At 39.0% G+C, this 15,187-nt stretch overlaps 1 protein-coding gene across 2 annotated transcripts in view; it reads right to left on the bottom strand.

Annotated features, from left to right (window-relative positions):
* Positions 1–6,698: 6,698 nt before the first annotated feature.
* Positions 6,699–15,187, bottom strand: part of ELOVL4 (ELOVL fatty acid elongase 4) — a 31,679-nt gene continuing 23,190 nt past the window's right edge. Inside the window, exons 3-6 of one of the 2 annotated variants that reach the window (XM_047763385.1) lie at positions 13,580–13,660; positions 11,499–11,670; positions 10,328–10,455; positions 6,699–8,160 (exon numbers count right to left, since the gene is read on the bottom strand). In XM_047763385.1, the coding sequence (XP_047619341.1) occupies positions 7,885–8,160; positions 10,328–10,455; positions 11,499–11,670; positions 13,580–13,660 (657 nt within the window). In that variant the 3' untranslated portion in view covers positions 6,699–7,884. The remainder of the gene's footprint in view (positions 8,161–10,327; positions 10,456–11,498; positions 11,671–13,579; positions 13,661–15,187) is intronic. The other variant, XM_047763394.1, reaches the window with a different exon arrangement.

Below are 15,187 nucleotides of genomic sequence, written 5' to 3'. Positions count from 1 at the left end.
TTGCTCAGCACTCATAAATCTATTCTTACACATTTCTGCGGGGGGTGGGGAGGAATTAGCCAAATTCTGTAATTCTAAGCTATCTCTTCCCAGGATAGATTCTTTACTTATCTCCCTGGAGCACGCTGTGATCTAATTCTTACAGACCTAATGGAATTGAAAGAATAGAAAGTAGACACAAGGATGAGCAGTAACCCTTTGGAAGGTAACTACTTTGATTGAGGTCATTACCAGATCTCCAGCAACAAAGGATTAATATCTAACAAGAAAGAAAGTACTGCTTTCCTTGAACAGAAATTTTCAATGGGGTTTAGAGATTCAAGTTCTCAGATTCATCCAAATCCATCCAAATGCTCCCATTCCAATTCTTTGGGTCCCACTCTTTCCCTGTTCCTACCACAACTTTCACGTATTGAGGCTGTGAATTTCGGCTGTAATTCTGCAACCCACTTTGGATCAAACTTAGGATCTTGTTTTAAGACGTTTCAAAGTTGTAGCTGCAAGAGAGAAAAGGGCTCTTAGGGCAGCCAAAAATGAGCTAATTTTCTTTCTGGAAGCTCTGCAGGGCAATCAGAAGCAGCCATCTCACTCAAATCTTCATATGCCCCATTTTCATCACAATGCTACAATGCAGCAGCCACTTGATCTGCCAGAGACTTAGCTTTCAATAGTTATTTCATTCTAGGTGGCCAAAGGGGAAAAGTCAACTATTTGCTATGTGGAAAACAGTGTTGCCTTTCCCACTGGCCATGAAGATATTACTGCCTGTAAACTCAACGAGATCAGATAACCAATTTCATATTCTTAAACTAGGCAGTTCATTTCCTGATTATATTTTGGTGCTAAATATTTAATTAGGTCAGGGGCACTGCATGAAATAGATACCACTCAAGGTAATGCCAGCAGAAAGAGCTTTAATTCAAAGGATTAGATGCTTGTTAAGATTACTGGTAACTTGGAGGAATGAAATTCCAGAGGCCACCTCCCAAGTCTTTGACTTCAAATTCACATGACCACATCTGCCACGATTGCTGTCACCATTACCACTGCCTGCCTCCACAAAATTGGTACCAAGATAGTGGAATGAACATGTAGTTCAGCTTATGTTAACACTTTGGTCTGTAAGGAGTCTATTTATATAATTGCATTATTACAAAAGGATGGCATCCACCTCCCTTTTGCCTTCCAAAAATTTCATGAGTGCCTCACACCGACAAAACCTAAATTTAAGAGGGAGTCTGAGAAACATAATTTTTTTTTCTTCTTATAGCCACACCTGCAGCATATGGAAGTTCTCGGGCTAGGGGTCAAGTCAGAGCTGGAGCTGTGGCATACACCACAAGCCACAGCAACACCAGATCCGAGCTGCATCTGTGACCTATGCTGCGGCTTGCAGCGACACCAGATCCTTAACCCACTTAGTGAGGCCAGGGATTGAACCCACATCCTCATAGAGACTATGTCAGGTTTGCAACCCACTGATCCGCAATGGGAACTCCAAGAAACGTAATTTTTAGTCCTCAAGACTGTAATACCAGGAAAGGGAAGGAGGGAGAATATGTCAAGGAGTTAGGGATGGATTCAAAGGGCCCATCAACATCTAGCATACGAACCCAAAGATGGTGCTGGATTTCTGAAGTTGTTAATACATAGGAAAGACTCTAGGATGTAAACTCCAAATCTCAACTCCAAGGATAGATTAGAAATTCGTTCCCAAATTCATCTGTTTGTTCTTTGGCTTCACAAGCTCCCATACGTTTTTTCCCCCTTTTGGCAAAAAGACCAGAGATCACTTTTACAAGGGCTGGCAGTAACAATAGAAGCATAATGAAAACATGTAAATGTTTTGAATCAATACAGCTTTGATGAGCTGTCATCTGTCCTTTTGTGACCATGTAACATATTTATTCAATTTTCATTATGAGGAGTCCCCTGGTGGCTCAGCAGGTTAAGGATCTGGCATTGTCATGGCTGTGGCTCTGGTTACTGCTGTGGCACAGTTTTGCTCTCTGGCCCAGGAACTTCCTTATGCAGTCTGGACAAAAAAATAAGTAAGCAGACTGTGAAAAAAAAATTCACTATGAGAACAGAACTTGGAAAATATTTGAAATCCAGTGGTATGTGTATAGCTGATAACTTTTGCTTAGAAAAATTTGCCTAATCTGCTTAGAAAATATAATTTTCAATAATTTGCTTAAATCGTCTGCTTAGAACAATTTTAAAGCTGTATTTTATGCCTAGGTTTATTAGTGAAATCAGAACACAAGTCACATTCAAAGGTGAGGTGTGACTGTCACTAACATAATGCTACCTACTGTGCAAGTCTCGTAAGCTCCCCACCCTCTCATTACAAAATAGCTTGGTAATCATTATTCTTGAAAGACTGGTTCTGAGGAAAGCTTCCTCATGGGGAGCAAAAGCTCGGTTTAAACTTGCTGTCACCAATGGATGACAAAGAATTTCAACTGCTTTCCTTTCTCCCCATGGCAAATTCAAAGAAAAAAAATTTAAACAGAGGAAAGGCACCACCTAACCGGCTTCTCTAAAACTGCAGAAAGGACCGGGAGTTGCCATCATCGCTTAGCACTAATGGACCCAACTAGCATCCATGAGGATGTGGGTTCCACCCCTGGCCTTGCTCAGTGGGTTAAGGATCCGGCATTGCCGTGAGCTGTGATGTAGATCACAGATGTGGCTCAGTCCAGCGTTGCTGTGGCTGTGATGTAGGCTGGCAGCTGCAGCTCCATTTCGACCCCTAGCTGGGAACCTCCACATGCCATGTGTTCAGCCCTAAAAAACAAATAAATAAATAAATAAAATTGCAGAAAAGAGATTCAAGGGTACAGGGAGACTGAGAGTATAAGGAACATGCCTGTGGATTGAAAGATACTCTTTAACACCCAGGTCTTGTATTTAAAGTGGGCTGGATACCCAATGATTTCAAGACCCTGTCTTTTTAGGAACGGCTGTATTATTTGAAACTTCAAAGATTTTTGAGTTGTAGAATGGCTTTAAATTTGGACTTATTCTTTGTGCAGATGTTGAATTACAATGTGACCTTCTCATAGCTGCATTAGATTAGGATAATTAGGTAGATAGATATCAAGCGATGTGTTTCAGCATGCATTTATTCTTAAAGGAAATAATTACTTTAAGGACACACTCCCTGGGGAAAACTAACCTATGAGAATGGGGGGGAAAAAATCAAAAAGATTCTAGCAGAATTTCAATTTCAGACCAGCTAGATCTCCAAGGAACAAAGGTATGAAGGCGAATGTTGCTCACATGTGGACATGTAAACATGTCTTTAGGTGGTAAAATGAAAAAGACAAAGAGAAAAGGAGACCTAAGTTCTGAGCTTTTAAAAAAAAAAAAAAAAAACAGGTTGAAAAAGTTTAATTTCTCAAAGGATATAGCAAGATTGACTTATAATTTCTATAAGTCTAAAAGAATGCCAAGAGAGAACTCTGATCATCCCTTGCCACCTAAAATTCCTGATAAATAATCAACATCTAAACACAACTATTACAGGGAGTTCCTGTCATGGTGCAGTGAAAATGAATCTGACTAGGAACCATGAGGTAGTGGATTCAAACCCTGACCTTGTTGAGTGGGTTAAGGATCTGGTGTTGCCGTGAGCTGTGGTGTAGGTCACAGACACGGTTTGCATCTGGCATTGCTATGGCTGTGACATAGGCCAGTGGCTATAGCTCCGACTGGACCCCTAGCTGGGAACCTCCATATGTTGCAGGTGTGGCCCTAAAAAAAGGGCAAAAATAAATAAATAAATAAGTAAATAAAATAAACCCAGCTATTACCACCTCTTCACATATCACAATGTTCTTTTACTGATCTATTCTAGCCTTCATCCAGTATTTGCTCTGTCAATTATAATTTTTAATTTAGACCTCTGAATCTCCTTCACGAATGTAGTTATGTTACATCCTTCTATTTTAAAAACTTAAAAAAAAAAGCTATGCCTTTCAATTCATAGCTCTGCCTTCCCTCTGTAATTTGTATCAGAAAAACCAACTTTTAATACTTACATGATTTGTAGCGTTTTGAAACAAGGGATCTATTTCGACATCTCTCCCTATTCACAACTATTTCTTCTGGTTCAGATGTCATCTGCCTGAAATACCTAAGTTTAATTTAAGGATGGATTCTAAAATACACCATGAAGGACTTGCTTTCCAAGATTACCTGCCAAAATTGCTTGCATGCTGAGTGGCAGGTGACGAATGACAGATGACCAGTCATTAAGCTGGCTCAGATGCTCTGATGCATGTAGCCCAACATCTCGTGCTTCTTGGCTCTGGAACCCTGTTTACCATCCAGCATGATCCTAAGCCTGAGTCCCAGATCTGTGCTCAGCACCCTACTTTCATCCTGTACGTCTGCAGTCATCTTCTCAGGAAGAACAGCCTTATGAATTCAGCTGACTTGAGATTAAGGCTATATTGTGGAAAAGCTCAGTGTGATGTCACTTTGTACTGAAAGTGAGTTCTGCCCCCCTAGAGCCAATACATGATGCCTAAATTTATTATCAGATTGATATGACATTGAAGATCACCTCCCTCTCTGGGTTCTTTTTTTCCTTTCTTTTTAGGGCTGCACCTGCAGCATTTGGAAGTTCTCAGGCTAGGGGTCAAATCAGGGCCGCAGCTGCCAGCCTACACAACAGCCACAGCAATGCTGGATCCTTAACCCCCTGAGCGAGGCCATAGATCGAACCTGCATCCTCACGGACCCTATGTTGGGTTCTTAACCTGCTGAATCACAACAACGGAAACTCTGGGTTCTCATTCTCATTTATGGGGTCTCTGAGTTGCATATATGGAGCACACTTGTAAATTAAAATATTCCTGGTAAACAACAAAACACTACTGGATTCCATGTTCTAAAATCTGAATAATCCATAGGAAAATATTTTTTCAAGCCTATAGTGTGTGTATGGAAAGGGAGAAAAAGAGAATGACTAAATGAATAATGCTAAAACTGAAACCAATCACCTGTCAGCAGCCACCGGCAAGACAGAGCCAACACAAAAAAGAGAAAAAAGAAGAGCCACAGTTATCGATGCTACTGGAAAATGCACTACTACATGCTCCAGCTATTTCTGCTCACTACAAATATCTAATAAATTCTGTTTTCTACATAAGAAAATGTTTCTTTCCTTAGTGACAAAGTTTTATCAAAAAGAGGGAGAATGCACTCCTCAACTGATTCCTATATATGAGGCATGAGTATCTAGTGTGATGATAGAGAAATTACGAAAGTTACCAGAAAAGACTGTATTTATCAAATCTTAAAATCATCTTTGGGGAGTTCCCTGGTGGCTCAGTGGGTTAAGGATCTGGCGTTGTCAGTGCTGTGGTGTGGGTTAGATCCCTGGCCCGGGAATCTTTGCATGCCACAGGTGTGGCTTAAAAAATTTTGCGGGGGCAGGAAAGAAACTTAGTATAGTAAGGACTGAATAATTTAAATATCAGAACATGAGAGCTTACCAACTTTATTTTTGGAACAAAAAAAAAAGGTACAGCCTTAAAAAGTGTCAAAGCTTACATCTGAAATGACAGACTTAAGAAGAATTTAGAAGAAAATGATGTGTTTTAGGTCTTGATCCAAAAGCTCTTCCAAAGGCAACTAGTTTTTAAAGTAAAAATAGGCTACCATAAAAAAATAAGCTTTTTACCAGAAACTGTTGACACCCAACTTCTAGTTTCATATTGTTTCCAACATCAGAAATCGGCAGCCGGGAAAAATTTAGAATATTAACAATGGAGTCAAATAAACAAACATGTAGCAGATAATTTACAGTATAGTAAACTGATTAACCAAAAAAAAAAATCATCTTTTCTCACAGCAGTAGCATGTTTATTGTGATGAAATCAGGTGGCAGGGAATGAAGAGCTCTGGGGAACTATACAGAATGTTCACAAAGATTTACAAATCTCTAGTCAATACACACTGAGCAGCAAAAACAAAGGTACTGAATCCTCTTAGACAAAATTATTATATGCGTTGCAATTTTCTGTAAATCTCAGGACTGCACGCCTTGGGAGGGGTGTCATTTTGATACACAATGAATATTTTATAGTTTACAAAATATTCTGAAATAACCTGCACAAACAGCATTATATCCTGCACATGCAGTTCTGATGTGTTAAAGATGCTTAGAAATAGCCATGCTTTTTTTTTTTTTTTTGGTCACATTGTCTCTTTCTCTAATGATCCCTGTACAATATCCTCTAGCAATTTAACCTATGTAATAAGACATGGTACCAGTTCTTTCCTAGTGAATTTCCAGGTTTTTTTTCTTTTTTTTTTTTACTAATGAAATACTTGTCTTTTCTTTTTTTCTCTTTGTCTTCCTAGGCTGCATATGAAAGTGCCTGGACTAGGGGTTGAATGGGAGCTGTAGCTGCCGGCCTACACCACAGCCAGAGCAACACAGGATCCGTAACCCACTGAGCAAGGCCAGGGACGGAACCCAAATCTTCATGGATACTAGTCAGGTTTATTACTGATGAGCCATTATGGGAACTCCTGAAATACTTCATTTACAAAGAGCAAATTTAACTTTCTCATTCTAGCTATTCTCACTTTTATTCCTTTCATGCCTTAGCAATTGACACCTTGTAACAAGTGAATTTAATGATCTTTAGCACCAAGGAGTCAAGAATATCACACCAAAATGGATTTTCACTTCAAATTTAGTTAAAAATAAGATCTTGCAATTTTGTCACAAAGAAAAGATCACTCCAAATGAAACACATTGAAAGAGAAGGATACTTTCACAGAAAAGTTTGGTGTATGATATTTGTAAAGAATACAAAACAATGCTAGTGAATTTGAAAGTTAATATTAAAATTTACATTAGAGGACTCCTTGATTTTTTTTAAAATTAAAATTTATTTCATTTTAAATGTTCTTTCCAACAGAAGAGGTAGGTATATTTCCACATATGAAAAATCAGTAATAGCCACAAATCAAAACAAGGAAAGCCTGATAAAAATTAACATACTCTCTTCTAACAGCACATAAGTGTTAACTATTTTAGGATGTTACTAATACAGACAGGAGTTGTTTCATGTTCCAATCAGACAACAATCTTAATTTTCATATTTTTCTGGTAGTAACAGGAGTATTGAAAGGCTGCCTTTTCATCACAAAAATTGTTCCCCACACTGATTTGTGCTGCAAGTCATGGTGAGCTTCCAGTTGCCAGAAAGAATTTTACTGTAATTCTTGTTTTCACTGACACCATCATCATCAAACCTCTAAGGGTCTACAGAGATCATCAGATTTTTAAAATTTAATTACAACCAAAAAGGGTATTTTCAGACTAGAGGCGGAGAGATTTGACTATTCCAGCCAGGAAATGGATTCAAATGTGCACATTTAAAGTCTCCACATTTCCAGCCTGGGGCCAGAAGATGTAAGGTAACTGGTTTTCATCAGTAGGTACTTAGCAATTTAGCTCCCCCCCACACCTCCCTGCCCCCCCCCCCAAGGCCCCAAATGTATAAAGACCGTGTTTCTGTGATCATCACAATGAAGAATGAAGATACATGAAAAATTGCATGCATCAGACACACAGATGTGAACAGAGGGAGGGAGGGAGCCTTCAAAGTCACGTGATGATTGCTTTGGTCTGACAATGTCAAGGCTAATAAAAAAAATGTTGAAAATTAAAACATCATAAATAAAACATCTGGGTGTGGTATTTAACAGTTTACTCAATCTAAAGGTTACTAATACAGAGAGCACATTTGCCTCCTTCTCCCCAACCCCAAACCCTCCTTTGCTTCTGTTTTCCCTGAAATCTTACATGAAATGGGAGCTTCCTCACTGTCAACAACAGTTAAGGCCCAGTTCTATTTACTCTCCTTTTGCTTTTCCATTTTTCTGCTTTTTTCCATTTTCTACCACTAGGTGTTTTTCCGATGTATTCACACCATTGGCCGAGACACCATTCACCGCCATTTTTCCAGTTTTTGCTTTCTTGGGCTCGTTGTATGTCCGAACATAGAAGTTGAGGAAGAGGAAGATGAAGCTGATGGCATAAGCGATGAGAGCCCAGTGCATCCATTTGGGGAAGGGGCAGTCGGTGTAAAGGGACAGTGCCGTGTGTCCGATGGTCACATGGAACTGAACCTGCAAAACAAACCAGCGCCGAGTACCTTTACTGCAAGGACCAGACAGCTGGGCATGACCTCAGCCTCCTCCCTCCCTAAGGCAGGCCCCACACTCTGCCTTGCTGTCTAAGACTTAACAGTCCTCTGGCTCCTTCTCATTCAGGTTGCTGCCAGGGCCTCCTGCAGCCTGGGACTCAAGAGGTCCCTCAACCCTTTTACCCAAGGGCTTCTGTTTTGTGGTGGGGGGTGGGAGAGCATGGGGTGGGGTGTCCTTCAGACGAATTATGCCTTGTGCATCTGTTGGCTCTGGTTGTGCATCTCTCCACCTGTGTACAACCCGAGGGTGGGGCTTGGCGCTGTTTCCCACGATTCCTGAGTCCTTGGCACAGGGTCTGGACTCAGTGAATTACTTTTTGGATCATGCTGAATGGGGTTATCTAATGAGAAGGAATATTGGTGGTCTAAGAGAGTAAAGCAAAAGTGCGCTAGGCTCTTCGAGTTTTGTCTTCTTCCCATATTTTAGACTGACTGCTTTCCACAAAGCTGCCAGCAAGTTGATAAATGTACTTTTTAAGAACGAACTTATCAGAACGGTTCATTATCTGTTTCATAAGAATACCAGACAGGGAAATATGCATTGGAACTAAAAACAAAGATTTCAGATGAAATTCAGTAGAGAATAAAATTTGGATAAAATGTATTTGGATAAAACTAATTTGAGAATAAGTGTAAAAAGAGAGACTAGGTCTCAATATAAGAATTTTGAATTCCATGGTATTAACAAGGGTTAACTTTTCACAAGATTAACTTCATGTGATTAACTGCTGTGAGAACGTCTGGCTTGGAAATGTGCTACCCTTCCCAAGGTGATCATCCTATTTGGAATGGGCAATTGTGGTTTCTCTTTTAAGGAGAGCATTATCAATATTAATTATTATATTAAATTTTATTAAAATAGTTTGTCCCATGTAAGCCCCAAACTTCTATCAGACTAAAAAACTTTGGAAGTCTTCCATGGCAAAGTCCAGATTTTAAGAACTTTTGATTTCACAATGGTTCTTAGAACCTGCATTCCTGAGAAAGGGTGTGTACATGGGTGGGACTGAGCAGCATCACTCAGGGAGAGAGTCAAGTGCAGCTCCAGCGATATGGATATAGAGTTCACTTGATTTTTGTCATCTCCTCATTTTCTCGAGACCATTTACTAATTACAGAGAGCCATGAATTACACAAACTGTGTAAACAGCTCATACAAAAACTGGCGGAAGCTCCCTGTAGCATTTTAGTCACATACGAATCCTTCACACCCAGCATTCCCCAAGAGTTGTGCTTCCTGTTTGGTTGGACAGCTGTTTAGCAACTTACAGCAGAGATGAATATTTCCAAATGTGATTCCACTGATAAAGCTTTGTACATGCTATGATTAAAGCAAATTATAATAAACTCCAAGGCGTGAGGAATGGCTACCAAGTTTGTTTGGGTTTTCCAGTTTGATTACTAGGCTAGGGCTCAGCTCTGAACATTGCACCGATGCACCCAGATGCTACAAGAAATGCAGGCGGGGTATGTGCTGCAAACTGGCTGCTATAACGACTTGCATTTGAAAACACAGAGCTGCTCTTCTTTAAGGACTGAATGTGAGAGGATTAGGACTCTGTCCTGTACCCTTCCTTTACCCCACCCCTTCCTTGGCTCTGTGCCGTCCCTATAATTTTTACATTCTAAATATATGGGATCCATTAACAAGGACAGAAAATGGAATAGAAAACAGAAAAGGTAAGCAAGGTCAGATGAAGAGACGTAATAAGAACATTTTAAGTAAACATGAAAAGAACCTAAGAAGGAAGTTAGATGATTTCTCTGATCCAAATGAGTCTGTGTTCTTTGTGGTGTGTCTAACTCCATACTCAACCACTTCATGGATATGTTTAAAGGATACTTCCCTTAGAGAGGCAAGTGCTGCGTCTGGTCTTTTAAGGACATTTAAGGAGCGAGTAGCTGCGACCACCAGGTCTAAGAACAGGTAGCTCAGAGCTTTGAAACAGCCTCAACTCCCACAGGTGGAGCACAGGGAAGGTCAACTTGGTAACAGAAAATTGTTGAAAATGACTCAGCCTTTACAGCTAATAAGATACAAACATTTTCAGCATTTCACCAGAAAAGAACTTTAGAAGCGTTTAACTCACCAGCTGCAACATGGTCAGGTATCGTTTCCACCAAAGATACTTCTGAATCCATGGCCCAAAGGCAGTTAGCCCATAGTATGAGTACATGATCACATGGATGAAGGAATTCAGCTGGGCTCCGAAAAATGCTTTAGAAAAACAGAGGTAGTTAGAAGACACACAAACCTTTATTAGGTGATAATCCATTTGGACATAAAGTAAATGAATCTACATTATTCCCTAACACTTAATCATGAGTACAGATTAGGAATAAAAGTTATAAAATAGCTCTAATGGAAAAGACTTCTCTTCAGATCATGCTAAGAATTGTTAAAGTTTGGACTCCGGCTTTACCATGTAAATAAAAATGGGTGTTCTTCAAATGCAAAGGATTTTTAAAGTGGTGAGAGTGTCCAAAGGGGATTACCCCCATGGCTTAAGTAGGCTCTAATACAGAACTTTGCCAATATTACTTTTCATTCTATTATTCTTGGGGGAAAAAGTCATGGTATATACGGTTGTTTAGACAGATTTGTAAAGGTCTCATTATTGCCCTTACATGTGCCAATATCCATAGCTACAACAAAACAGTACTTATTTCTGAGGTTTCTAAATAGTCTGAATGGAAAGCAGCCAGGTGAACTGCACTATTATGTCTTGTATTCTGAATCCCCATCACTGGAACGGTTTGTTTCCAGCTCAGGGATATGACTCATCTCCAATCTACAGGCATCTAAAAAGCTGGAGGAAGATCTTGGCCAAACTGTGAATTCAGATTCTCTTCAACATTAAGAAGGCTACATACAGGTTCCTTTGGTAACAACCAACAGATACATGTGGGCCTACTTGGAGCAGGAGGCGGCTCTGGGCTTGGACTGGAGACCCAGCCTTCAGACTGAGAAGTTAAATCCTGGCATCCTCTGGGTCAGAACCATTAGGATTGCTCCTCATCAAAGTATTATCTGCTACATTTATGACTGGTTTATACTTATCTCTGGGGTCAATCTTGAGGTGTGAACATAGTCACAGATTTAGAAAAAGCTAACGCTTTACTTTCTCCAAATTCCTTTAAAATGAAATTAACACAGGAATAATTCACCATGAAAGTAAGTTAAATTACAGACCGAGCCAAACTCTCGCTACCTCCCACCTGACCCATTTATATGATTTAACACATCCTGTAAACACTCACCCTGTCCCCCTGGGACCCACTTAATTCCAATCCACCACAACGTAAACATTGTACAGTGATGATATACATGAAGGAAAGAGACTTGGTTGTTTTTCTTCCTCAGGATAAAAAACACCGTGTCTAAATACTCAATACCTTTAGATACGAAGTACCACCACAGAGCAGCTGCTATCTGCAAAAAGAAAGGAAAAGCATGTCATAAACACCAAGATGACATTAGCACGTGGTTTTCTTCTAAGTCCTAAATAATCTTCACTGCACACAATGTACAAGGCATGCATGGGATCATTTTTGCCTAAATGGATGTGAAACCCAGGCACCTATTCGTGGGGAAAATAACAGGGGTGAAAAAGTCCAAATCCATTTCTGCAAAGTGCCAACAATTCGGAGACAATTTTCAGTCTGTTCCACAGTGGATGTCACAGGTATCAAACTGCTAAATGCAGAGCTATAAACGCTTCCAAATTGCTATCAATCTGATAACTGAAAAAAGCAAAGGTATTTACCTTGTAAAGGTATTTTGGTTGTTCATGCCTGGCCTATATCATACCTCAGATATGCCTGATTGTGTAGCAACTGGTCTCTGTGTCTGTCTCTCACTTTAACATGTGCAACAAAATTATATCATCACAGGTAGCTTTTACTAGGCAGCAAAATCTTTAAAGTGATAAACTGAAACAAACAAAAACAACAAATATTTCCTAGGACAGAAATATAATCCTGCTTACATGAATAAGTACTTTCTTTTTCTGGGCCCTAATTAAGACACCAGATGGTGCTGAAAGATTACATTACATGCTGAGATTAAGGATCCAAGGATCCAAGGAGAGGTGACCTCTGCGTGAATGTTTTCAAATATTTTACAAGAATCCTTCTGTAATAGTAACTTGAGCTGATCTTTTTTTACATCAAGTATTTTCTAGGACACATGTCCAATGTACAGATGGCAAAGGTGACATTCTACAACTGAAACTGCTCATAACCCTCTGCAGACGCCATCACAGCTGGGCTTAGGTGTTCAAAGCAGACAGAGCTCTTCCTCATCTGAGATCTGCACCTGCTGGGTGTCGTGGGGTTTTGTTCGTTTGCATCTGGTTTTTTGCTTTTGATTGGTTATTATCTATAATAACTGGTATTTGAGAAACAACATTACAATATCCTTTTTCTAGGCAAGGAAAAAAGAGAGAAGCCAAAGAGAAAATAATGTCTCATATTTACAAAGTGAGAACTGTTTAGTGAATTTGCTTCAGTCATGATAATGTCAAAAATGATAAAGTGGATTGTAAAGAGGCTTGAAATGGTTAACAATCACAGCCATACTTTATTTATTTATTTATTTATTTATTTATTTATTTATTTATTTATTTATTTATTTTTGGGTCTTTTGTCTTTTTAGGGCTGTACCCGCAGCATATGGAGGTTCCCAGGCCAGGGGTCTAATCAGAGCTGTTGCTGCCAGCCTACACCAGAGCCACGACAATGCCAGATCCGAGCCGCGTCTGCGACCCACACCACAGCTCATGGCAATGCTTTATCCTTAACCCACTAAGTGAGGCCAGGGATCGAACCTGCAACCTCGTGGTTCCTAGTTGGATTCATTTCAGCTGCGCCATGACGTGAACTCCCACACTATTTTTTATATTATTATGTTTAAAATAGAATATAACTTTATTTCACTTTAAAATAAAGTAGAACATTTTTGGTGCAGGAAACTTTAGAAAGGAAAAGAGAAAGTTTCCCCAATCTGGGCCTGTAAATTAGCATGATTCATAAAGAGTAATAAGTAATCTTTTGTGACAAAAACCCAAAAATCTATATCATCTTTATACTAAACATGGAACTTTTGTTTTTGAGTACTTCATTTTAGTAACCCAACACATATTCACTCCCACATTACCAAATGAGAGAAGCTACTGGGAGGTATAGAAACAGATTTTCAATTATGTACTTTAAAAGAATAACACAGTGTTACTGACTCAAATCAATCCAGCACACTTTTACCACGAAGCATACTTTTCACGACTAGGGACTATAAAGTTAAACCAACCACTACTGATTAACAGCATTTTAAATGTACTTACCCTGACTTCATTAACATTATCAGAATAATCCACACTCTGGCAAATATAGCTATATCCTGCATTATATGATCCCATGAATAACTGGAAAAAGGGAATAATATTTGAAGTAAAGTTTTAGTAGATATGGCAGCACTAAATGTAATAGGCATCCTTCCAAAACATTTTAAAAAGCAAAATTGTCCAAAAAAATTCAAATGCATTAAATATTTAATATGTTGAAATTCCTAAAAGTTACTGTCCATTTATTTTAAAATTGAAGTCTAAATTTAAAATGACACGTACCATTTGGACTGAGACAGAGACTCCATATACCTCATAATATTAAGAGAAATGGTGATTAACCATGTCACAGATCTAAGAATGGTACTGATTTTCTAGTTTTGAACCAGAGCGGTTTGCATCTAACAAATTAGGTAAAGTACCCAAATAGAGTTTTTTGTGAAGTTGAGCTTCTGTAGGCTGAGTTGTCTATTAAAGGAAGATTTTTTTTAAAGGAACATAACAGTTTATTTTCCTAAAATCACCAGTCCAGTTCTCTGGGTTCATAAAGAATCTTAATGAGGAGTCTCTTCTTCCTTTCACTCTTATAACTTAAAATATGGCTGTGTCACTTTAGCCTTTTGGATTTCCTTTCACAAATGTTACAGAGGATATGTTGGTGCCCATGAAAGTACGATGATTAAGAAGCAACAGTTGTCTAACAGTTAACTCATTTTAGTTCCAACCTAAAATACAATTACATGTGAGTGCCTGCTGTGGCACAGTGGGTTGAGGACCTGATGTTGTCTCTGAAGTTTGATCCCCGCCCCTGTGCAGTGAGTTAAGGATCTGGTGTTGCTGTACTGGTGGCACAGGTTGCAGCTTCAGCTTAGGTTTGATTCCTGACTTGGGAACTTCCATATGCCATGGGTGCAACTTAAATAAATAATAAAATAAAATAACGTAACAGAATTTAAACTTGAAATTGGTATTTAACATCTCCATATTTTCATCAGTTAGCAAACCTGAAACTGCTGAATAAGAATTCTAAATGAATAGCTACAACTATTTACTGAGTGCTTAATATGTTCTAAACACCATGCAAAAATTATGTCATTTATCTCTGATACCCTAGAAGATAGTGTAGGTATTATGCCCATTTTACAGATGGGGAAAATGAGTTTCAAAAAAGTTTAATAAGTAATCTTCCAATGTCAGCAAATCTAATAAGGGTTATTTTTAGACTTCTGTCTGTATGCTTCAAAACTCCACTTGTTAAACAACTGTCTTACACTTTACTTATATTTCATATTTCTGTTATCCAAAAATGAAAACTGTCAATAATATAAAATGTACTTTAGAGTAGCTAAAAGTTAATCTTAGGGTACAAAATTACAATGATAGTTCTACACATTCTCACTTTTGTTTTTCTTTTAATTTTATGGCTGCACCTGTGGCATATGGACATTCCTAGGCCAGGGACTGAAACTGAGCCACAGCTGTGACCTGTGCTGTGGCTACACTGGATCCTTAACCTACACACCAGGCCGTGGATTGAACCTTCACCTCACAGTGACATGAGCTGCTGCAGTCAGACTCTTCATCCTCTATACCACAGCAGGAACACCT

The sequence above is a fragment of the Phacochoerus africanus genome, chromosome 2, assembly GCF_016906955.1.
Source record: "Phacochoerus africanus isolate WHEZ1 chromosome 2, ROS_Pafr_v1, whole genome shotgun sequence".
NCBI classification, from domain to species: domain Eukaryota; kingdom Metazoa; phylum Chordata; class Mammalia; order Artiodactyla; family Suidae; genus Phacochoerus; species Phacochoerus africanus.
This window is presented reverse-complemented; position numbering and strand designations above follow the sequence as displayed.